The following is a 27,142-nucleotide window of genomic DNA, read 5'->3' as shown; positions in this document are numbered from 1 at the left end:
GCCTCGATGATCTTGTCACGTTGAGGTCTCGTACCCGTTGACAGATCATCCAGAGCGCACCAGCACTACAGGTCTCCACCTGGCTGGCAACTCTGATTTAAGCAAAAGCAGCCTTACGTGACAGTAATCACATAGTCTACTTTGCAAACAGGTGAGGAACCAAGATGTATATCATCTACTTAATTTAAGTTTCCTAAAAAATCCTATTCTGTCTCTTCCCACCATCCGAAGGTGGGATTCAGCTATATATATATCTGTCAGGTAAGTGGCATGAACAAAATGTTATTGTTATTATACAATTAAGTTTGTTCATACTTACCTGGCAGATATATATAATTAAAGTGCCCGCCCTCCTCCCCTCAGGAGACAGAGGCATTAATAAAATATGAATAGAAAATGGGAATGGTTCCTGATATCCGCCTCCCAGCGGCGGGAATGGGTACTACCACCTGGCCGCCCACTGCGTGTGCCGCGAGTTTTGAAATTTCTGTCGGACGTCAGAAAATACAGCTATATATATATCTGCCAGGTAAGTATGAACAAACTTAATTGTATAATAACAATAACATATTTATACATGTTTTTTCGATTCGGTAACTTTTGTATTTATACATGTTTTTTCTAACTTTTTTGCACTTTTCTTTGCCAATTTACATTTATAACTGACATACTATCATAAAAGATAGGAACTAAAACCAACATCAACCCCTTGGTATATTTATGAGCAAATTTATAAAAAGACTTCATGTGAGACAGAGCTGTACATCCTCCCTTGAAGTCAAGACCACAATTAAGTTCTGAGCCACCCAGTCTCTCATCTTAGCCAGTCTAAAAGTTGCCATGAGTGAATTTATGGGCTGTAGAAGTAATGGCATCTCTTTCCCACTCGATTCCCCCAAATCGATGGCATGTAATATTGTTTGTTACTCACCAAGAGTCAGTCTGTGGTCCACCCAAAACCTATTATTGCTACTCATGTGAGCATGTCCATCCAATAAGGGTTAGTAATAAGGATAATAAAACAAACAGCATTAATATTTATTGGTTTTTAATGGTAAGAATATCAAGAATATAACTTGAAATGAGTTGCATTGGCAAAATAACTTTTGGCGTAAGTCTGACAATTTGTTTGTAGAATCTTGCAGACGTTTGCAGTTACATAAGAACCTTGGCCATAATCAACTGAATACCCAAGAACAGTAGTTATAAAACAGGTAATTAATGTGATGTACGGAAAGGAAACATAAGTGTGACAAGTTTTTAGTCTAAATGCATATTTCATAACTTGTTACTCATGTCAAATGAGTGAAAAACTGATGTACTGAACAGGCATTAGAGAGTTTAAGGCATAACCTTTGTGAACTTGTGCAACAGCAGGTCTCCATAGTCAATAAATTATTCATACGTCTCTTCAACTAAAAAAAATCTTGTTTTTCCTGTTCGGTACTTATTGCAATTTGTAAATGAACAAAGATGTAGTTGTTTTACCAGAGAGATATTAAATCTATTGACATATACATGTGAAGAAAAATGAAGAAAGTATACTATAATCAGTGAACCATTTCCTGTGCAGATTTTATTCCATTTGTAACGGTTAACATATAATTAGATGTTACATTGCTTGTGACTAACTATTTAGATGTTTTAGGAAACTGCCAACTTTTACTATCATGGAGACATACTAGTTCATTAATCTATGATTATTATTTCTAAAAATTGTAAATGAAATTTCTGGGAAATACCGAGGTTTTATGAAAAATCTGGAGGGAGGGGATTTGAGGGAAGGAAACCCTAAGTGTAAGGTATGTGTCAGTCGAAAAAATATTTTTCCTGTAATATTAAACCCTTTTCAGTTATGTTACCAATGCCAAAAGTTAATTTCAGGGATAGTTTGTTATATGAATTGTGTTTAGTAGCATTGCAGAATTAGCTTTGCAGGAATGCTAGTATTTTTCCATTCTAATATGTGATCGAGTAATGTTTGTAGGGAGTCCCAATTCTTTGTATTGTGGTCTTGTGTTGCTCTCCAGCTGTTGGTTGTGCTCAAGTAGCTTCTCATTCGAAAATTGGTTGCTGGAATTCAAAGGCTTCCTATTAATGTATTTGTCAAGAAAATTAACCTTGGAAAAGTTGTTTAATGTTTATTTATTGCGTAGAATACAGATAGTTTTGGAAGAGAACAAGTGATTATTTCAACATCCATTACAATAAATTCAGTTCTCTGCAAATTTATAATAGGGTGAATATGATTTTATTGAAAAATTTGTCATAAATTTTGAAAGCACATGCTCAGTAACCAAAGGTACTACAGACTTACTTGTGTTCCATGAGGTATTGTTCATTTTGATGTTTCTTATATCTTTTTTACTTTATTGTTTTGGTGGGCAGTATCCTACTAAACATAATTTTTGTTTGTTTAAGTATATTTTATTCCTTTTTCTTTCTATCTGATGATCGAAGGCAACTTGATCTTGTAATGTATAAATTATACAATTTTACTGTATGTGCCAGTGAAGTACAGTAATACTAGACAGTCATAGTATGGAATACAAATTATCGTTTTAGCATTGTCATCTTGGTGGGTGTCCATTTTCTTGTTTTAAGTGTTGATTTGCTGCAAAAGTTGTGTCTTTCAATTCATCAGTGAAAGTAAATGATTTGGTAAAATACAGACTTGGTCTTTGAAGTGTTTCTTGGACTGGTCTTTGGAAACTGTACACTGAATGGGTAAATGTTCTCAATAGTTGTAGTTGATAGGCATGTGAGAGGTTTTTCTTGTTGAATCGTAAAACAGAAAATTAATATTAGAGTATTCAAGTTTTCAGAGATATACAAATTAGATTCTATGGCAAAATACATTTTTCTTCTAGGGTGTTAATGAGAATTAATACATGTTTGATAACTGCTAAACAGTTAGGGTACCTTTTGAATAATATTTTTTCCTTAAAGTTTGTATATCTCGCTTTTCAGGGCATCAACGGACAAGAAATAATTAGGTGGGGGCATATTTTTGATTGCGTACATGTTCGTGTGTGAAGTTTTGTTTGTTGTTTGTGATCCTAGTTGCAACTAGTCAAGTACCAGTGCTATTGCCTTTGTTAATAACGCCCATTATAATTAATTAATTTATTTATTTATTTTTTTTTTTTTTTTTTTTTTTTAAGTGGCTTTATCCCTTTGTAAGTGGCTTCATTGGTGCATCCCTCTTCCTGCTGTTTTGTTTATTAATGTATTGTTCGTTATCTTGGAATACAGTTGCACAATTATTGCTATGACATATTTCAGTTATTTTATGCCTAACAGGTTATTTTATCTCAGTCACAAGTTTCTTTTATTAACTCAAGACTTTTGTTTCACTTCTCCACTCCAAAAGTGTATTACCTGCCATTAAGAACAAATCTTGTATGGTATAGTGTGATCAGATTTATAAATAAATGTTTTTCTCCCCCATTGTAGCTCTGTCATTTTTTCTATTCTATCAAGTGTAAAAGTAATGATTTAATTGGAGGCTGAGCTGTCCCATTTTGTCAGATATTTGCTTGCTGCTGAGTGGCCTTGACTCCCCCACTGATAGTTCCAGTCTTTAAAATTTCATTCCACTTTTTGAAAGCATTTGTCAGGCCATGTATTCTGTGCTGACAGAATTGGAAGAGACAAAGAAAAGATTGCAATAATGCACAAATATTCCTTCTGTCTTCTCTGGTGAATTTTCAGTAATTGCATTGACGTTTCAGAAGTGGCAGCCGTAGATGCTTTATCCCTTTATTTAACAAACTATTTTTCCTGTTTGATTCTATCTTGAAACTAGTACTGTATGTATTTGCATGTAAATTGGGTCTCTTAGTCTTGCATGGTAGTTGGTTTTGCATCCATGAGGTTTTGATTGCTTTACAATACAGAAGTAAGGTATGTTGTCAATAATACAATTGAAAAAAAATTGTCGCCATACGGTGTTCTAGTGATACCTATTTAGCTGAAAGCACCTTTTGTTTTTAGAGAAGGATTGCATGCACTGGTAAAGGTATTGGTTGTATAGTAGTTGGAGGTTTTTAAAGCCTATCGGTAATGGAACTACGGATTTTTGTTTTCCTTGTAGGCGGTTACCCCCTATTACTGAGGAGCTTATGTTGTGATCCTACATCATCTAGCTGCATAGGTCTTTGCCTTCTACTTAATTTACTTTTTCTCCACCTATAGGTTTATCAGACTACTTTCACATTCTTTAGTTTGTATTTCGTATCTTGAGAAGTGTGAGTGAGGTGTCAATAACGTATTATTTAGAATAATGTTGCATTCTTATTTTATTATTTTGCACAAGATCACTTAGATCACCTCGGGTATAGAACTGATAAGCCTGGTCTTAGGTTTAAAGTGATTTCTTCAGCAATTATTGTTTCCATTGAAATGAATTCTGCAATTCTTTTATTGGGACTTATATTTTAAGTGATTTCTTCAGCAATTATTTCCATTGAAATGAAATCTGCAATCCTAATGTTGGTTTAGTTTTCATGACGAGCAAAACTTTTACCTTGCTTCTTGTTGTAGGATGGAAATGCAAATTTTCTTTTGACGAGCCTATGTTCTGTATATAAGGCGGAGGATGGTTTAACCACCTCAACATGTATGGAAGTGATGCCTGAAGACATTTTTTGCTGTCTAAAGTGATATCATTGTTGCCATAATTTTGTTCACTTGACAGAATGTTTACCATCTTCAAACTAGCATAAACTTCACAGGTTAACAGAATTTTGAAACAGAAACATTTCCTTTGCTAGATGTTTAATTTAAGTGTTAGCATATTAGCTGTAAAAAGAAAAAAGTTAATGCATTTTACATCCACTGAAGTGTTATTGATACTGGTACTCATATTCTACCAAAGTTTTATGAAAATGCCTGTTGTTGAGTAGGTTGTATGCATGTGGAAATTTATGCATGATTTTGTATTCATAGATGCAACATCTCAAGCGAAAATTCTCTCTCTCTCTCTCTCTCTCTCTCCTCTCTCTCTCTCTCTCTCTCTCTCATATATATATATATAAATGGTCAAAGCAAGGTTATTCTTCATTTTCACTATTGGACTTAATGCCCTTGCCTTGAAACTTTTAATTCATTATTGATGTTCAATTTTTACATAGAGTATAAAAACATTGGTTAGTAATGTAACTCCATGGTTTTCTAGTTTTTATTTTTGTTAAGAATGTAGCATTCATATTTGCATACAAGTTAGTATTATCGTGAGTTCTTTTATTATGTGCATGTCAAATGATCTTAGATAATTGTTTGTAAAATATTATGTTGTATAGGATATATAAACTCATCTTGTAAGTTATGATTAGCTGTGAAATGTGATAGTTATTGATTAACTTTTTTTTCTTTGTTGCTGCATTAGCTCCCAGATCAGTACGGAAACCACCCCTGAAGAGCACCCCTGCTGCTTCGAAAACTACAGCTCCAAATTCAAAGGCAGCCCCTTCAGGCACGCCTAAATTTAACCCCAAGAAGACTACACCAAAAGTAGGCAGTAACATCATCAGCAGTGCAAAGGCTGCAAGAAAGCCAGTCAGCAAAACCCCTGCTGTAGATTCAACCCCTAAAAGCACAGCAATTAATGCAACTCCTAAGTCTGCTAGACGATCAGCTCGGAAGTAAATTAGTGGGAGTTTAAAAAATTGCATTTTTCAGTTTGTTTTTTCTTTTATCATTGTTTCAGAGACTAAAATAGGATAAGAATTGTTATCCTGTTTAACTAGAGGATAGTCGTGAGAAACAACTTTTACTGTTTTGATGGGAGATGTGATCACAGCTCGATTGTTGCTCACCTCCCCACACACAAACTAGACCAATCCTTCTCATTTCGTAATCCTGTGCCGTTTAATTTTAGTTTTATCCATTGTTTGTAAACGTTTGAAATCATTTGAAGGGGATTTTTAAAATTGTCCTTTATTTAATAATTTTTATTTCCCTGTGCATATGTGACAATAGGCTTTGGAACCTGACCAGTTTTGATGTGAGATGATGATGCAAAATGGTTCGGTCTTTGTACTGTATTTGCTGTGTCATTGCATAATTGTTTTTAGTATTAACCAAGAAATTTTGTTGGATTTAAGGAGTCCTGCCTCGTCATTATTTCAGGGTATATTGGCTTCAATCTTTTATACTGTTTGGATGAATTATTTTTTCTCAGTTACGTAGATATTAACCCCTACCTCTCAATTTTTCTTTTTAAATCAATATGCCTGTTATGTCCACAGTCTCTCTCTCTCTCTCTCTCTCTCTCTCTCTCTCTCTCTCTCTCTCTCTCTCTCTCTCTCTCTCTCTCTCTTATATTTTGTGGACGTGAGTGATAGATGAACACTGTATGAATGTGTGTGTACAAATACTGAGCGAGTACTAAGTATGGAATCTGACTGGTAAATGAATTGAGTAAATTAGTTATCATAGTTAGTGTAATTTTTGCATATTACGTCCCTCCCTGAGTCCTAATTCTCTCAGTTTTGTTTTGATCCCATCTGTTTAAAAGTGTCATCCGAGTTGAACATTTTTTTGACAAAAAAAGTTTTTGTGCTCAATGAACTCAAACCTTCAGATTGCATCCACCCATTGTATAGTATATGAATTAAAATTACAGTAGTTGTTATAAAATCATACTAAGAATAAGAAATAACTCAAAAGTATTCATGAATTTTGTTAATATTTTTTTCCTGTTCATTTACATTCTGTTTATTTGTCAAAAAATATACGAAAAAAGTTATGATCCTGCGGCTGCTTTCACATTTTGTGTAAAAGCAAATTGATATTGTATATTTTTCATATTAATATTTTGCTACTGTCACTGCACGATTATGACTTGCACGTTTGTGGATAGAGACCTTTTGGTTATACTGTAATAGGAAGCAGTAACTAGCTTAGCCTTGCCTCCACCTCCTACTTCAAGGATTAGCAAACGGTGGTTCCCATGATTCTTAGCAACTGATGACTGTTGTATGGAGTGGAGGCCAAGACAAATGAACTTGTAAATATATCAATAACTGACCTGTAACATTGATGTATCGTCTTGACTGTAGGTGTGACTTATGAATGCTGTTCATGTTGAATTGTATTGGACCAAAATTCTTGAGAAGACTTGATATAGTTTATATATTCAGATATATACATATATATATATATTCAAAATAAAAGAAGCATCAATATAATCATCACCAATGGGAACCCCTCCACGGAGGTTTGACTTTGTCTTGATGGGGAGTTTCTCTTTGCTATTCCATATGGCTTGCTTGCGTCCATAAGAGTAAATAGTTAACATTTTATTGTCATGAGAATTAATTGATGATAGTCAAGTCGTGTTCGTGAATTTCGGTCTTTGAGGCATATCTGGGTTAAGGTGGAGAAAAATGACGAGTGTTTAGGTACAGATCGTGTTAGCTGGCAGGTTCCGCACCTTTGCATTCTTTCAGTGTTTTGGTGTGGATTAAGTAAGGCTAAATATTAAACCTACACGTGATCTGAGCTGTTCATTGCCACAATCATAGCACTCCTTAATATAGTGATACAGGTAAATTTGTAAGTGTTTCTCATTGGTATTTTAAGATTAGAAGCAATAGATGTAAATCCAGGAGAATACATGTTCTTTGATACTTATTTTGAAGTCATAGTTGTGGCAAACATTCTTTTTATCAACTTCCTTTTTAGGGCATTGGATCTATTTTATACAGAAAAACGAGAAATTACGTTATCTGTGTATGATAACTGATTCCCATGAGTTTCTGTTTTTATTTCTAAGTGCAATATACATTAAACTTCCAGTTTTTTATTATTATTTTTGTTTAGTTTTGAGGAGCTGAAATCTTTTTATGCCATAAAGATGTCAAAATTTTCTCCTTTTTGCTCACTATGGAAAGTTGAGCAGTTTGCATGTACAAGGAAAACTGTTTCCAGTCAGATGCAACACTTATTTCCAACTGTTTCCTTTGAATATAAAGATATTCTGGATTGTCAATTGGTCAAGGAAAACCAGAATGTGGTCAGTTTGGGAATGTGGGAACGAATATTATGAATTGCAGTTGTTTCAGCTGTTCATTTAAAAATAGATTTATTATAACATTATTTTTTCTTACTGGTATATTGAGAAAATTTTTCACAAAATTTTTATGTACATATATACATATATATGTAATGGCAAGTCCTTTTAAGAATGAATAACAGCAATAGGGATTTAGTTGTTCTTTGCCTTGTGACGAGATCAGCCAGAGTTGAGTCTTATTGCTTCTCCATTCGAGGATGATATCCTTCATTAAAAGAAAAATGTCTTGTTTGTTTGGTGAAGGATGCTTGATGTATCTTGTAATGAAATTGTAAAAAGTACTGATGGTATTATTACTGTTAGTGAACTCTGAAGAACCATCAGCAACCAAGGCTCAATAAAGTTTATGTCGTCAATGATGATTCAATGCATCCTCTACCTTTCTATGATCACAAAAAGGTCATCTCACTGTATAATCTAATACCAATTTGTTTATTTTTATTTATTTTTTTTTTTTGTACATCAGTCTGTAGCCATGACATATTGGAAGAGGAATATTGCTGCAGTCAAAGTAATCCACACTCAACACTGTTGATTTCTCCTGATACCCAAGAGACCATTAAATATTTTAACATAAGTAGGTCACATTGTAGCAATGTGCCATCTGATCTGTTTTCATAAGTAAATATTATTGTACTAGAATGAGTATAATTTTCCTTGAATTTTTTTAACATTGCTGCATACAAAAGTGAAACTAGAATCGTAGCCTTCTCAGTATGTAGCTTACTGTACTGCTAGACTGCTATCCTCCGAATGTAGCCAAGTTATTTATGTAGGCTGTAAAGTTGTCAAGGTGCTGAATAATTTTAGGAAATTTATTTGCCTGTTTCATAACTTCCACGTCTTGATGTACTTTATACAATACTCATTTTTTTTTTACCTCTATGCTAACAACCCAACTTGAATTATAAAGTGCCATTATACAGTACGTACTTGGTTTGTACATACCAACCTGTTAATTGTAAAAATACCTTCCTCACTGCAAACAGCTCTGCAGTTGCTTCAAATTTATAGTACTTGAAAAAACGAACCTCATTTCACATCCCTAGACCACTGAGTCATCCTGCCAGGCCTTGTTCTTATTGTTAAGCTGCTCTGCAGAATTAGCATCTTTTGTGTTTTTGTTTGAGGCATTCATTTTTATTAATTTGTCTTTGATGTTTTGAAGTCTTGGTGAATATGTGTGGTGTGTTGTGTAGCCAGCCATGTTACACCTTTAGAGCAGATATGGGTGGTCTGTAAATGTACTTTTTTCAGTGATGCCATGTATAAATTCCACCCACGAAAATTTCTCCCAGAAAGTTCGACCCTCGAAAACTTCACCCATGCAAAATTTCCACCCCAAAAAGTATTTTATAAATAGGGAATAGAAACAATGTAAAAAAATATCTTTGAAACAGTTTACAAAAAAAAACAATGTAAAAAACATTTTTAATCTGAGTTGAAAATATAAAAACAAAATTATATTTAAACATTTTAATGAATTTTAATTAGTTAACATCAGTTCTTATTCAGCTTATACCAGAAACAAAACAAAATTTTATTCATGCAAGTTATATGCTATACCTTTTAAAAATAAGAATGCGTGATGGTTCATAATTTTCTACCAGATGTATCGATCTTTCATTTACAGACCGTTTTATATTATATATAATATTATATTATTATATATAATAATATATTATATATATATATAAATATATATTTGTAATATATATATATATGTATATATATGATTATATTCTATATTAATATATATATATAATATATTATATAAATATTATATATATATATATATGTGTGTATATATATAATAGATTGTTATAATAATGTAGATATATATATTATATATCTATATATATATATATATATATATATATATATGAGATATATATATAGTATATACGTTATATATATACTTATATATATATATATATATATATATATATATATAAATATAAGAAATAATTTTAGTTAGGTTAAGAGACGCTTTGCTTTTTGGATGGAAGAACAAAGTGCCCACAAAATTGGATGGAGACTTGTTAGTGACGCTCTTAGAGCACTGATAAACCCAAGTTATATAGAATAAGGGAGTCTGGTAAGATAGTCATTTGTAGGGGTTGCGGCTTATACCCCCAAAAGAGCCGCACCTCCTGGAGGACAGCTCAGGGCGAGAAGTTACCCGGCTGCCGTTTCATTCCAATGTAGCTCACAGGACACTTCAGTCACCTCTGCAGTGATTTAGTTTTATTTTCTACGAATACAACCAAAGTTTTGATTTTTTTATATCTGAATTATTTAAATAATGCCAAACAGCTGCGCCGTTGTTGGTGGTTATTCAAATAGTAGAAAAAAAGGAGGTATCCTTTTCCCGATTCCCTCGTGATGAGGAAACAAGACAGAAATGGGTTCATCGTTGTAAGAGAAAGGACAACTTTAACACCACTACTCATCGCATATCCAGTGAACTTTTTGCAGACGGTGCATATAAAAAGAGACCTGCAGCAGATACTTCGAGTCTTTGCCGATGCCCCTCATTTAATCAAGTTAGTGAGAGCAATCTTCTTGATTCTGGTTTTGAATTGCAAAATGGATATATTGTTCTAAGGGGAAGTGTTCGGGAAATTGTCGAAAGAAGTGAAGTGACTTGAAACCGACGACATGTCGCTTAACAACAGAGAAAAACACATTTAACAGGTAGTACGGAACGTATTTATGTGAAGAAAGCAGTGCAGCTTCTTCAGAAACAACATTTAAAGCTTTAGTTTTTATGGAAGTGAGGGACTTTTGAAGAGTATGTTCTGGGAAAGTACAAGTGACTTAATAAAGCTTGCTCATTCCTGGTTTGATGTGTTCAATTCAAGAGTACCTTATGACAGAAAAAACTTGGCATGCTTATGCAATAAAACATACAATGGAGAAAATACACTCAAACCAGGCAATGGACATGGCACGCCATATTGAAAATTGTGTATCCTTGCCTTTTAACGTTTTTTTTTTTTTTTTTTCATGGATGTTGTTTAGGATGAGAGTTCTGAATGCCCAAATTGTATCGAGTAGGCAAAATAAATAAATAGATAAATTATGCCGTAGCAATTCTAAAAGTTTTTTTCCTTTTTGCTAAGTATTTTTCATTTCTATTATAAAGCCAGATACTGTTTTCTATCTATATGTTAGTTTATTAAATAATTTATTATAAATAAGCCTTTGTAAATAACTGTCAGGTCAAATACTAATCGATTTTTTAGTCCTATGAAGCATATTGATTTAAGGTTTCTAATATATATTAGAAAGCCAAACATTATCAATCCACGATTTTGTATGTGTACAGTGATCTATATGAATTCAAAAGAACACCAAACGTATACAAGATAACAGAGTGAAATGGACATTGACACTTACAGGCCTAATACGGTAATACCCAATACTACCTTGCACCCAAGGTATTTGCTACCCGCAACTACCCCCTCTGAACGGCATTTAGAGTACGTTCATATACATTCCACATTTCGATAGGGAGAAGAGGTTCAACTCTTCGTCTCCTTCCCTTCTTCCACGCTGAACACAATATAAGTGTTCAGAATAAGAAATAAAATATGTAGGTATATCCTCATCATCGGAAAGTAGTTCAAAACCGTCAACAATGTCGTGGTGGGCAAAAATGCCAAAGCATAAAACATTTCACTTTCAATCCAAACGAAGATTCAGTATTATACTGAACCTTCTTACCCACTGACCTCTGAAATAAACACCCTGATATATCAGCACTTGCAAACACTGATGTGAAGGCGTTGTGCAAAGATAATTCAAAATCCATGATATATTGCATTGGTTGACTGTTTACCCGTAATTCAAAGATAGTTAAAAAAAAAAAAAAAAGTCTTCTGTAGGTGGCCTCTTGTTTATTAGGCAGCAGCGCAAAAACTCGTGGGAAACAACCTCCTTCAACAACGAAATGGATCGTGAATAGCTGGGTCCAGGGATTTGGAGAAGCTTTAAACGTTCCATCACAGGACCATATGTTATTTGCTGATAGATCATCTAATCCAGCTTCCGTTGCAAATATTAAAATACGGTACGATTCCTCTATACCACTATCATACGCTAAGAAAAGTGATCCATTTCATATCCTGTGCGAGATGTCGGAAGAGCAGGAATCCTTAAAGTGGTTCGTCTCCAGTTCTGAATATTACGGGAAAGGCAGTACACATTTTGTAGCCGTGATTTTCCACTCTCGTCTGGTGGATAAGTGGCGCCTGCAATTATATCTTTGGTCGATGATCCACATCCTCCATAAACTGTATCACGCATTGCACTGTGCTTCATAGCTGCTTGTGTGCTTCAATAGCTGCTTGTGAAGCGACATGTGAGTATGTTTACCCGAACTATACAGCAATGTAGGCTCATTACAACTGCAAGGCGTGTTAATACGAGCCTTGCAACCAATATGTTTTCGTTTGTGCGGGGTAATCTCGGTGCTTCTCGTATACACAGTTTTCCTCGTCACACAATTTCTTCTTTCTCTTTGCACTTGTAATAACTTTAAGGCTATTGTAAATATTCAAAACATAAAATGGTTTAATAAATAAATATACTTAACAAGAAATGCCTCTAATTATTTTATGAAGGTCTCACCAAGGAAAACCTTAAAGAAGACAACTATTTAAATTAAGTAAAAAAAATAAAATAAACACACTTCTGTAAATATAGTGGTTGTTTAATGAAGATGGTTTTTACCATTATGTAAAGATGTTGGTTGTTAATGATGATGGTTGTTTAACGATGATGGTTGTTTAATTTGATTAAACAGAAAGGGGGGAAAATAGAGACTGAGGAAAAGATTTTATTAGATAAAATTTTCGAAGGGTGGAATTTTCTGGGAGGAATTTTCGTGGGTGGAACTTTTGGACCACGTTTTCAGTGGTATATTTTATTTTATTTTATCTTTATTTATTTTTTTTTATTTATTTTATTTATTTATTTTTATTTATTTATTATTTTTTTTTTGCTACTTTCACAATAACCGGCTACTTTCAGTTCATGGTTTAAGTCTTACTATAGTATTTATGATTGTCTTCCCCAAAACACCCAAAGTGTGTATTGGGTGTTTTCACTATTTCAGCATTTCATTATTTCTGTGTAAGATTATGAGTGATTTGTGTGTGTGTGCAACTTATGTTCCGTCGGATAAGATCTTGATTACAACGCCTTTCGTATTAAAGTTGATTGCATTTTGTGTAAACTAGTCCATTGATGAGTGTCCAGAGAAGAGCTTTCAAACAACGGGCAGGTTGCAGATGTGCTGGTCAACACCTGGGGTAACTTTTGACATGGCTTCCACAACCTTGATGACTCTACATGCCAAATGTGTCATTCGTAGCGAGTTTAGTCCCTCTTCTCTCATAATATCTTTTTTTTTTTTTTAATTTAATAATAAAGAATTCCCACATTGAGAGTTCCATTCCAGGAGGTTAGCCCTGTCACCCAGGGTAGGGATTCCTTGCCTGCTATTCACCTGGCCCTCTACTGTTAAGAGTACCCACTCTCAGTTTCCCTTCCAGCGCTAAATGACCTCATAGGTTCTAATGCACACTCTTTGGCCTAAACTATATATTCCATTCCATTCAAATACCAGGATAGGCTGTACTGCAGTATGTAACTTCAAGACCAATTTTATGAGATATTGTCCATTAACCCAAGACCAGTTTTATGATATATTACCTCAGAACATGCCCGTGAGTTTCATGGCCTTCAAGAAGTCTTATTCGTTCCATAGGTGTTTACTGTGTTGTTTGGATGAGGACAGTTTCTTTTCTATAATAATATCAATCAGGATATATCTTCAGCAAACAGATGACTTCAAAAAATGTCTTGAATTTTCCTTCAACTGACCATATTGGTCTCTCTGTCCTGTCTTGGAGAAAAAAATTCTTGCTGGCTTCGTCAAGTTATCTTCCAAGCTTGTTTCATTGTATCCCAACCCAAGATCGACGTCCATGAAGTCTTTGCTCTTTCATTTTCATTGGTCTTTCAGGTTAATATGGAGCTCTACCATGTGTAGAGTTGGTATGTCATCATTATGATACATTTCCTATGTTTGAGATGGTAATCGTAAATGTGATGGTTGAGGCTGAGAGCTATTAATCCTCTTCTTCATGAACATCTTTCATATTTTGGGTGTTCTCGAGGATAAATCTTCATACGTGATGTGATTGGCGAGTATTTTCATGGGATTGAAGATTACAATTTATGACTTTATGTATAGTGTCCAAACAAAAATGCAACTGCCTTTATTATTATCCTCCCTCATTATTTACAAAGCGCTGTTTCTGATTAATAGGTTTGTAATGAACAAAAAATATAACAAAGTATGTCATGTACAGTGAGGTCTTTACAGTATTTGTCTTTGAAGATCTCTCTAGGGTCTATGACTGGAGACTCGCCTTTAGCACTTGAAAAGGCCATTATGATTCATGAATTTATATGAAAAATGTGATTAAAAAAAGTAATTGATTTGACGAAGGGAGCCAATTAATATGGTCAGATATAGAAGACCTTGGCCCCGAAAGGGATTAGTGCCGTCAGCGCACTTCGCGTCTAGGCATTAATTATGGGTCTTTGCAGCGTCCCTTCGGCCCCTAGCTACAACCCCTTTCATTACTTTTACGCAGGTGTAGGATCTACTGCATTATAATGTCATAAAGCAAAATTGTCCTAAAACCCTTGGTCAAAAATTGAGTACATTGCGCAAGTTACATGAATCTGGTGTCAATGTCAAAATAAATAAGGTTACTATGGCTAAAGCAAATACCAGTTCTCGTTATTGACTTGATATGAATTCTTAAAGCTTTTCTTAACAGGTATTGTTTGATGATGAAACCGACAATAGCATATTTAAACACTAAACCAATTGTTGGACTGCTTTTCACTTCTTATAATATCCAGACTGAACTGGTCACAGTTGTCTGATCATTGGTTATTTAACACAACTCAAGGTCCAGTCCCCTAATTCAAAATAACTTGTAAGTGATTGCCTTAATTTTCATTCCCTGTAAGGGGGAGATATTGACAATGTTAAAAGTGTTTGCAACGTCCCCTCAGCCGCTACTTGCACTTAATTTTAGTTTTACATTATATTTCCATTCCTGCCTTATTTGCTTTGTCTTGCTGTCCAACCTCTTGAACTCTTTCGTCTTGTGCAGCTGGTTTTTCCTCCCAGTTTCCCATTTAGAGCCTTGTACTTATCTCGTTTATTTTCTTTTTCTTACTGTCCAGTCACTTTTAACTCCTTTTCACTCTTAAGCTCTGAATAGTTGAAAAGGCGCTAGTGGTTGGATTTGTAGTCCAAAATTCAAGATTCACCCATTCCTTGTTCAACCAGCAAAACACATCTAGTATCAGGAGTAAGTCCTTGAGACATATTGTCAGAAGCTGCAACATTTCCAGTTGCAATATATTCATTAAAAGCAAACCCTTCTGGCCAGCTCAACAGCTTGTTTGAAATGTGTTCCTTTCGACTGCTGCTTTCCAGTGTTGCTGTACCTTGAACAACTCAGTAAGGGTAAAGTTATGAGATGTCAAAGTCTTTCTTATCTTGGAAGTGCTCTGTGTAAGGAATGCACACTACAGTATATTTCTCAATTTGAAAGGAATGTTTTCCCTGGCTCGTATCTTCTGTTATAAAGGCAGGTGTGTCTCCTCACTTTTGTTTACCTATTCTCTTCAGGAAATTACATTACCTATTCCTTGTCTTCTGCTTCTCTACGAAGAAACGCTGGGAAGAAATCGAAAACATGTACACTATTGCTTTATTTGGTTTCCAAATGTTATTACATCATCATAGAATGACCCAATTGCTTGTTGAGGCAACTTGCACTAAGTTGGGCAGGTCAGCATTGCCGAAACAGACCGTTTCCAATGAATAACCCCATACCGTGACCACCTTGATATCTTGAAAGATGAGTTTTCCTGATCAAGTCTGTTGCCTATTTTTCTGTACACGGAGTCATAAAAGATGAAGTCTGTGTTGGTATTGAAGAAAATGCAAAGTGCAGATAAGCTAGCCAAGTCTTCAACAATATGGCCAGATCGCACATAAAAAGTCCCATGTTTTGGCGTGACTCTAGGCCATTATATAATGATGAATCAGTTGTTATAAAAACAGTGTTGATATTTGTAGAATTATGAAGCCAAATCAACTAACGTAGCATACATGCTCTGGTGTTATGGTAGTCATTGGTAGGCACCTAGAATATGAAAAATGTTGATGTGGTGTTAACCATTCTGAGAACAGCGTACTTATTGTCTGCATATAATACATTACAACACTAACAAGAAAACGTTTTATTAGAATGTCCAGATTATAAGTGAAAGTGAATTACACATTGGACATAAATCCCTCAAAGAAATCTTGTCACAATCTTCACCAGCTCTCGTGGGTCCTTACCCGGCCCCACTTTTAGCATTATACTTTACCTTCATTCCTGTGCCTTTTCTTCAGCTTTCTGTCTAATGTTCGTAATTATTGCTAATGCAACTACAGGGTTTTCTCATAGTTTCTCTTTTAGGTCCTTGTACTCCATCTCTAATGTTCTGGATCTCTTTATCTTGAAGTTCAAATTGCCTGGCGTCATGGCTTTATTGCCACTTTTCGCTATTTAGCATTCCACTAATAATTAATTCAGTTCTTACAATTAAAGATCGTAAATTGGTAACCTTTGAATAAAATCTAATTAACTATATTCCATTCCTGAGAATACATCCCAATAGCATCTGAGAGCTGGGATATTTTGTTCATTGGTCTAGATGAATATTTTTATAACTAAACAGAACCCTATATATTTATCTACCAGAGTTGGCATTACAAGCTATGATCAACATTTATTTCTATAATGTTTTGTCTCAAGAATTTTTTGGAAAGGGTCCTGTTGTTTTTTTAGTACATGTTTTGTTGTGTTCTTTAAGTACTCCTTCATTCATCCGTTATCATATTCCACAATGAGTTTTATAGAAATAATGCATTACGTAACGACCAATGTCGAGTGGGCTATTCTGATCGTTTGTAAAACTTGCGATGCAGTTGGAGGCTGGGAGTGACTTCAGTTCAGCAGTTTAACCAGCGGGAAAATGGTGTTATTGCAAAGGTCCACAGTTGTAAGTACGTGCTAGACACTATTTGGAATTTGGCATAATGTAAACGCTATATATTATTCGCTGTGATGTCTGAAAGTGTTATCCTAGTGATTTTTTTTACTACATAGTACAAGTATCATTATCGGTCGTATGATTGGCATACTACTCGACAGGTCATTAGTATCATAATTTTCTGAGTGTTTTATTACTTGGGTTTTTTTACTTGAGGTACGAGAAGTTTTGAGTTTTGATAAACTTTTAGTCTAGATAGGAATGTGGCTGGAGAGGTTGTTAGTACCCCAATGGAGAAGACAATATGATTATCTCCTTCAGACAATTGGATATGGTATTTGGGCAGAGCAGCAGCCTGGCCAAAGTAAAAATGTTTTGAAATTGTCGTGAGTGCTTGTGGATCTCATTGCCCCAAACCAAAGACTATTGTCTTTGCCCAAACGTTACACAGCTACATCAGTGTTACAGGGCCGAGGGCAGTCAAGAGCTCTGAGGACTAAGGTTTATGCTACACAAGGACTATCATTTCTCGTGAAGCACTAGCCACAACTTCAATTGCTTAGTTACATTTATATACGTGAGATCTGTGAAATTTAGTACTGTGCCACGCTTATTTACACACACCACCTTGAAAGGATAGTGAATTATTCTGATGGATATCTCCACTTCCCATCTGATGGTTGTTGATGGTCATATTTTTTGCACCCTCCTCCCTATAAAAATAATCATCTTAACAACCCAGGAACTGGGGAAATGAAGCAGGCCCTTAGAGTGTACTGTGATTCTTATTTATTTTGGTTTCAGACATCATAATGGTATGATGTGCAGACATGGCGGCCAGAGTTCCAGAGAAAATGGCATAATATTTTACAGGTAAGTAAAGCATACTGAAATTGTTTGCCCATAATTTTGTGCTTGTCAGATAAATGCCTTGTTAGCAGTATATATGTTTTCTCTATTCACATGACTTGCAATTACAGCATATTAGTAAGTAGGCTCATAGATTACTGATTGTTTCAACAGTATCGTCTTGCAAACAGTTGAAAACATCTACTGTTATTCGATTAAAAGTGAAAAAAAGTATTTTTCGTATGTGTAACAGGATGTCTAACGCTCTCATTTATTCTTAAAGGTTTGACTCTGTGAAATATTGGGAAGACTTACTAATTCATATGAAAAATTCAAGTGCTTTGTCCAGAGTATCATTTATGATGACAGCTGATGATGGCCACCTTTATCTACCATGATTTCATTAGTTATTTGACCTCATTTTAGAGGATCCAGTAACACGGCCAAGAGTTGTTTACAGAATTACCTGTTGCACCTTACTGTGATCCATTGCTGCTCATACCAAACCCATCCACATCAGTTTTACTTCATCTAAATCCATTCGCGACAGTCTTTGGGTCACACTGCTTGCAGACTATATGGAGCTTGCTTATTCGTCGTCTCCTTGAGGGCTTGAACTATCCACAGTTACTTCTGCTTGCCTTCCATTAACAATGGTATTTTATCGTCCTCCATATTCTACATGGTGTGCCAATTACAGTTTGGGTGATTTTGTCAAAACAAGGTTGTAGTATTAGTTATTTTACTTTGGAAAGTTTTTTTTTTTTTTTTTTTTTTTTTTTTTTTTTTTTTTTTTGCAAAGCATACATCTGTAAGCAGGTAACCCACAATGCAAATATGTTGTTAATCCTCTGCTAATAAAGTTGGGGTGGCGTAACATTTTCTTTAGTTGGTTCGTCCTTATATCTTAAAATTGTGTCTCTTGTGTGTTCCTTGGTTGTAAAATAGATCACAATGCGTAAATGTGCATGAAGGAAGAATGTCTATCTTTGCGTCATTTTGCAGGCATCATGATTTTCATTTATATTAAACACCTACGCCTTTCAAACCTTTTACTGACAATTTCCGTTTCAGCGCCGAATGGCCTTAGTTGCCCCGGTGCTTGGCTTTATGCCTAAGATGTGTAAATCAATCCAGCAGTAATACTAGAAAGCCTGACAGTGAAGTGCGTTCACTATTAGTTGCAGTATTGAATGGGCAAAATATTGGGAGAAATTGAGTGATTAAAAATCTGTTGCATCACAGACTTGCTGCCATGTTATATGGCTGAAGATCTAAAAAATAGTTCAAGTTCCAAAACTAGAAATAGATGGGAGAATTAGGAAATTGTGTATTGTACTAACTTCGTGTTGCCGGATATGGAATGAGGAAACCAAATCTGGAACTTGATGTAACAAAAGTAACAAAGACTAATAGTGACATATTATGGGTATAGATGATGAAATACTATCATATGGTATGCATGCTCTTTCAGGGTGGAGAAAGTAGATAGAATGCCCAGCAATGAACGAAATGGTTGTAGATAAGGCAGGAAAGGCGTGAGCGGTGGATTATACGGAGACCGTTTTCATCGCCATGCTTTAGAGCTAATAATGATAACCATGATTTGAAGTAAAATATTGAATTTAGTGAGGAAATTAGGTACTGCAATTTTAATTAAAATCATTCGTAAACTAAAGAAAGGTGTGGGGATGGGGAAGTATATTTTGTATAACTGAAAAGGTTGTCTGTGCAGAAATGCAAAATTTCTTGTTATGCTCCATTTTTTCCCCTTCTTTCATTATTGTTGTGCTAGACCATACTTGGGAGGTAACTATATTACTGTTTCCCCATACCATCAGCCTTTTAATAGATATTTTGTAAACATCTCAGTTGGACATAGATGGGAGAATTTAAAGTATGTATGTATATGTATAAGTATTGTATATATATATATATTATATATATATATATATATATATTATATATATATATATATATATATATATATATATATATATATATATATATATTATATATATATATATATATATATACAGTAGACCCTTGACTCACGAACACAATCCGTTCCTAGACCTTGGTCGTGTTCCAAATTGTTCGTGACTCGGAGCTAATTTCCCCATAAAGGTTTAATGGGAATAATATTAATTGGTTCTCGACCCTACGAACCAATATATATTATGTATATTTTGCCTTATTTTCACACAAAGATAATGTAAAAGTCAGTGTAAAAAACCTTAATATATCTAATAATATAATTTAAAATGGTAAACTAACACTATAAAAACGTTTGTAAAGTGAACACTTTTACTATGACTGGCGAGACTTCTGGCTTGACGGACAAGAGAGGAGGGTGGTGGGTGGGGAGGAGGTTATTGTGCGGAAGGAGACCCTCCCCCATCCAGGTCGGGGAGATCTCGTTCCGGAGATTCAACTCTTCTAGTTTTTTTTGGTGAACGTTTAATCACAAACTTATCCAATGTCTGTTGCCTTTTCCTTCCTTGCATAACTTTTCTGAAATGGCTCATTAAATTTTCATTGAGCATATTCACGATCCTGTTCGTAACAATTTTGTCCGGATGATACAATTCAAGGAAGCACTGGACATCATTCCACTTTTCCAATGCGGCTTTTATCACATCACTGCTGACATCTGTAACTTCCTCCCAGCCTCCTCTTCGTCAGTTGATTGCTCCCGAGCAAGTTGCTCCTGCTGCTCTTTGTGGAGTTGAACAAGTTCGTCCGCAGTCAAATCTTCTGAATGTTCAGCGACCAATTCTTCAACATCTTCGTCGTTGACTTGTAGATCCCATACTGTTGCCCATGGACACAATTTCTTGCACAATCTCTGCATCGAAGCCCTCAAAGTCACGGACAGTTACGCACTGGGGCCAAAGTTTCCGCCACGCAGAATTTAATGTGCGGTACGTAACTTCAGTCCATGCGTTATCAATGAGGGTTATGCAGTGAAAAACATTAAAGTGCTTCTTCCAAAATTCTTTTAAGGTTAATTTTGTCTCTTCAGTTACACGGAAGCATCTGGAGAAGAGCGCCTTCGTATATAATTTCTTAAAATTGCTAATGACTTGTTGGTCCATGGGCTGGAGAACAGAGGTCGTGTTGGGTGGAAGGAACTTGAAAACTGAATGAAGTCATGTTCACTGCAGTCAGCCAAGTACGAAGGGTGTGCCGGGGCATTATCCATGATCAGAAGGCACCGCAGGGGTAGCTTGTTCTATGTTAGGTACTGACTCACGGTCGGCGCAAACACTTCATCAATCCACTCCATAAACAATTTCCGTGTCACCCATGCTTTTGTATTGGCCCTCCACATTACAGGCAGTCTGGCCTTATTTACGTTGTGCTGCTTAAAGGCACGCGGGTTATTTGAATGGTAGACAAGTAGCGGCTTTAAGTTTCAAGTCGCCACTTGCGTTTGAGCATAACAAAAGCGTAAGCCTATCCTTCATTGGCTTGTGGCCTGGGAGCGCCTTCTCTTCTTGGGTGATAAATGTCCTGTTGGGCATCTTCTTCCAGAAGAGGCCCGTTTCATCACAATTGAAAATCTGTTGAGCAACGTATCCTTCGGCCTCCACGAACTCGGCAAACTCAGTCACGAATGCCTCAGCAGCAGCCTTGTCTGCGCTAGCAGCCTCACCATGCCTAATTACAGAGTGAATTCCAGTTCTTTTCTTGAAGTTATCAAACCACCCTTTACTAGCCTTAAAATCATCTGGCGTGGCACTAGTAGAAGGAGTTTCCTTCAGCAAACTCTGATACACTTGCCGAGCTTTCTCGCAGATGATCGGCTCGTTTACACTATCACCTGCCATTCTGTTTCTCATGTACCCACTTCAAAATTATTTTTTCTGCCTCTTCGAGGGTTTGCGATCTCATCTTGGTTAGTACTGTCACTCCCTTCGCAACATTTGCTTCTTTAATGGCATCCTTGTTTTTCAAAATTGTCGAAATTGTCGACTTGGCCATCTTGTACTCACTTGCGATATCGGTCACGCGAACACCACGTCAAACTTTTCTATAATTTCTTTCTTTATTTCAATGGTTATCCTCCTCGCACCCTCTTCTCACCATCACTCTTCACTTTCTTACTTTCACCACCACTCTTCACTTTCTTAGGGCCCATTATGAAGAAAAATCACAAGTTTTAGCGCAAAAAATGCTAAGCGAATTGACGAACGTCTTGTACACAATGAGATTAGACAAAGAGCGATGCGTGGGTGACGCCGTCGTGGGCGGCTGGAGGATGGCTGTTCCCATGGCAACTCAAACGCTCTCACGTGTGCTGGGTCGATTTCGCGCATTTTTCAAATGTTTGTGTCTAAAATTAGTTTGTGAAACAAAGTGAATTGTTATTTTCCAGAAATTTCCAGCAGCATTTTTCAAATGTTCATGTCTCAAAATTAGTTCATGACCCCCCCAAACAGAATTTTTATTTTCCGCATTTTTTTTTGTTCGTATCTCAAAGTTAGTTCGTAGGTCAAGGGTGAAATTTTACCTATAATTTTGGTCGGGGATCGAGTTGTACGTGGGTCAATGCGTTCGTTGAGTCAAGGGTCTACTGTATATATATATATATCAAATAAAGATATATGCCACGAAGGAAAATAAACGAATGAGGATCTGCAAGATCTTTCGACGTTAAACGTCCTTTACTGAGCAGAGACTGACATAGATACGGGTAAAAGACAATACAAGAAGATTCGTATCTGTCAGTTGTACGAATCTTCTTGTAATTGTCTTTTCCCGTATCTATGTCAGTCTCTGCTCTAGTAAAGGACGTTTAACGTCGAAAGATCTTGCAGATCCTCATTCGTTTATTTTTCCTTCGTGGCATATATCTTTATTTATGGATTTATCACGTTCCTAACTTTCGTGATTCAGTTATACATATATATATATATATATATATATATATATATAATATACATATATATATATATATATACAATATATATATATGTGTGTGTTTGTGTGTGTGTGTGTGTGTGATGTGTCAAGGAATGCCAATACCTATGAGGTATTTGCTACTTAAGACGACCCTCTTCGAATTTAATGTAACTTTTTCAGGCCCGTACCCAGAGTTTATTATTATTATTATTTTTTTTTTTATGGGGTCTTTTTTTATTTTTTTTTTTTTTTTTTCTTTTTTTTCCCAAACTGGACCTTTTCTTCTATAAATCTTATTGCTTATATTGGTATAAAGAAGATGAAATACTTGAAAATGTTATTTTAGTTATATCATTAAGAAGAAAAATTGGGCATGCGGTCTATACCCTTCTACCCGATTAGATGTTATTCAAAGTAATGGCTTTGGTTAACAGAATTTTACTTACAATGTTGTAAGTTTGCACTGAAATTCAAAGATATTTCTTCAATTTTGGACTTCCAGAAATTTAATTGGGGGGGGTGGGGGGGGTGTTCGTTCGATCCCGCCGACACCCTCCTCGATTTTATCTTTAGTTGGGTAAGATTTTGACGGGAAAGATGAAAATTACAATTTGAAGCTATTCCCTGTGTATTATCCTCGAGTTTGACCCTGGTAGATGAGAGGGGTTAAAGGAAATTGAGTTTTCTCATTACACGCCACACGTCGTGCATTGGCAATCAGTTAAAACTCCATAAGAGAAAGACTACCAGAAACAAGTTATATATATATATATATATATATACTATAGATATATATATATAATATTATATATATTAATATCTAATATATATATATCTATTATTATATATATTCATATATATATATATATATATATATATATATATATATATATATATATATATATATATAACTTGTTTCTGGCAGTCTTTCTCTTATATATATATATATATAGATATATAATATATATATATAGTATGTATATATATATATATATATATATATATGATTATATGTATACATATATATATATATATATATATATATATATTCTTAAAAAATCACAGTAGATGCACGTGACTTCATAAATAAGCGAATTCCACAGGAAAATGATATCAGAAATCCAAGCGCTTTCGTCTTTACTCAGACATTGTCAAGGAGTTAATGAGGTACAATTGGAGAGAAAGGTCTCAGGTACACAACAAGATCAAGAATACCAGATGGTTAATTGTCAAAAGGGTAAAAATTAAAAGAGATAATCCAGGATTATCGGATATCACACGGTCACAAATCTAAACAGATTGACCCTAACCGAAATAACAAAGTTTCTTTACAGTCCAAAACATGTAAAAACTAAATATATCAATTTTGTTGCTTATATTTATCTACAACTTTTTCATTATGAAAGAATCAAGTTTAAATAAACCAAGACTTAAATTTAGAACATTTCTATTATTTGACTTGATGAAACAAGATTCAATGATATTCCTTTTAACTGTGTCATTACATGGGTTAAGGCTCTTGCTTGACTCCAGTTAATAGGATGGTCTATATGTACGAATAATGCATTCGATATTTGCCCAGTTCTCACAGAATACTGATGCTGTTTGAGACGTTGTGAAAGAGATTTACCTGTTTGTCCGTAATAGACTTTATCACGCTTTTTGCAAGGAATTTCATATATGCAGCCTGGAAGATCTTTAGGAGAATTTTTTATTATTAAACTCTTGACATTAATATTACTGAAAACATTTATGTTAAACAGCTTTAAAATTCTAGGAATATCTAAAAACCTTTCATCATAGGGTAATTTTAGAATGTTATTCTTACTAAATTCAAGTTTGTCATTAGTTGAATAAAATGTTTTTTAGCTCTTTTCCATGCCACATCTACAAAAGTTCTTGGGTATTTAAGTTTCATTGCAATATCATAAATAGTTTTAATTTCAGCGTCAATAAACTGCGGGCTACAGACACGTAAAGCCCTTAGAAACATCCCAGAAAAAACAGAGAATTTAACATTTTGATGGTGATTGGAGTAGTAATGAACAAAAGAGGCAATGTTAGTTGATTTTCGAAAGACTGAAAAGGTGAAATTTCTATCATTTCTATGGAAGTTACATCACGAAAATTCAAATTACAACTTCTTTCTTCCTCTATGGTAAATTTTATAGAAGGGACTAAATTATTGAGATTATTAAGGAATTCCTGGAGATTTTCGTGAACTGGCCAAATACAGAAGATATCATCCACATATCTAAACCAAATAACTTTTTGGGGCAAAATTCTTGTAAGAGTTTTGTCTAAAAAAATTCCATGTAAATATTGCTAAGGACAGGAGATAAGGGATTACCATAGCCATGCCAAACTCTTGTACAAAAAATTTCCCATTAAAACAAAATTTACTATCTTTGATACATAACCTTATGAGACTAATGAGGTTTGCCACACTTAAGGGAATGTCATGACGTTCTAATTCGTCCTCCAAATATTCAAGTAAGTCATCTACAGGCACTTTTGTAAATAAAGAGACAACATCAAAACTAACCATATTAAAATCAAAATTCAAATTTAAACTATTCAATTTGTTTATAAACTCAACATTGTTTTTAACATTTGTGTTAGAAATGTTTCCTACCAAAGGAGTAAGAATTTTTACAAGCCATTTAGATAAATTATACGTAACTGAGCCCACTGAACTAATGATTGGTCTGATAGGGTTATTGATTTTATGTCTTTACTAAACCATACATATAAGGTACGGAGGAGCATTGCGGTGTAAACTGTTTAATTAAATGGTCCAAGCCCTTCTTAAATATATATATTATTATATATATATATATATACATATACATATATATATATATATAATATATATAATATATATATATATATATATATATATCATATATATATATATATATATATATATACCTATATATATATAATATATCACATATATATATACATACTTATATAGTAAATATATATATATATTATATATATATACATATATTATATATATATATATATATATATTACACAACGTTTCCAGTTTTAGGGTACAAAGGAAAACTGTTTACACACCACTCCGACGACAGTAGGTATCTTTCTGCAGCAAAATGAAGGTCGAACCCATTTTGTCGAGAACCTCTAAAGTTAAACGTTGAGTCACGCAAAATTATGTTGATGATTATAGGCCTAAGTTAGAATGAAATTTGACAGTAGTAGGTTTCTTTCGTTGACTTTTGGGTGGACTTGGGAGAGAGATATGCGTTGCTGGTAGTGTTCGTGATGTATATTTAGAGAATGGGTTGGTGGCTTGTTTGTGCCCGAAAGTTTTCTATGTTCAGAGAGAGAGAGAGAGAGAGAGAGAGAGAGAGAGAGAGAGAGAGGTAGTAGTTAGACACGGGTTTCATAGCTTCCCCCCCTCCCCCTGTATAGCTTGTCAACGTCTTAGATTATTTTTAGTCTTTCACTTGTGTTAACTGCTCTCTGTATATCTAGTTCAGCTATTTTTCTTTTGTGCAAGAAAAAACTTGGACCAGGTATTGACAAGATTTTTTTTTTTACGTTAATTGATATATACACAGAATATGCAATTTACAGAACTTCGCAAAATATCTTTATTTTTGTTGCGTTTGTCATTCTTAAATCAAGAATTGCTTGAGCCCCGACAGAGGTAATTTTGAACTTATGTTCTTGTGCAATCATTTCTCTTTATCTCGTCCACACTACGTTGTAGTTACCCCGAGAAATAAAATTGGAAATTATTTTGCTTCGGAAATTTGATGTTAAGTATGCAGTAAATTTCATTAAAGTTTGCCCTTAATATTCCGTTTTCGTCGTACTTTACTGCGTTTGATGTCACTGCTGGAAAATCAAAATATTTTTGAGAGATTTAGACATACAAACTTTGGCTATAGTTATCCCGAATGAAACTTATTGTCGCTGAATTTGAGTTTTCGACTGTATTAAGGGGGTCGATAAAGGTGGTGAGCGTCGTAGGCAATTTCTCTGTACAGATGCCGCTCAAACCCTTATGCAGCCAATGATCTTTGTTATTTCAAATCTTGTCGGCGGCGACCAATCAAAACTGCGGCAATGGAAGCGTCATGTCTGGACGAATGGGAGCGCCTTTTATATCGACAACGGACCAATCAC

At 34.7% G+C, this 27,142-nt stretch overlaps 1 protein-coding gene across 5 annotated transcripts in view; it reads left to right on the top strand.

Annotated features, from left to right (window-relative positions):
- LOC135195047 (uncharacterized) overlaps window positions 1-8,436 on the top strand; it is a 190,636-nt gene extending 182,200 nt beyond the window's left edge. For 2 of the 5 annotated variants that reach the window (XR_010310054.1, XM_064221380.1), the window contains 2 exons: window positions 2,971-2,996; window positions 5,390-5,420. Coding sequence is in view for 3 of the 5 variants with exons in the window: in XM_064221380.1 (XP_064077450.1) it covers window positions 2,971-2,996 (26 nt within the window). In the remaining 2 variants the exon portion in view is untranslated. Of the gene's footprint in view, window positions 1-2,970; window positions 2,997-5,389 lie in introns of all 5 variants that reach the window. The other 3 variants (XM_064221378.1, XM_064221379.1, XR_010310053.1) reach the window with 2 other exon arrangements.
- Window positions 8,437-27,142: the final 18,706 nt, after the last annotated feature.

The sequence above is a fragment of the Macrobrachium nipponense genome, chromosome 15 (genome assembly GCF_015104395.2).
Source record: "Macrobrachium nipponense isolate FS-2020 chromosome 15, ASM1510439v2, whole genome shotgun sequence".
NCBI classification, from domain to species: Eukaryota; Metazoa; Arthropoda; class Malacostraca; order Decapoda; family Palaemonidae; genus Macrobrachium; species Macrobrachium nipponense.
Note: the sequence above shows the minus strand (reverse complement) of the source record. Positions and strands in the feature narration are given on the sequence as shown.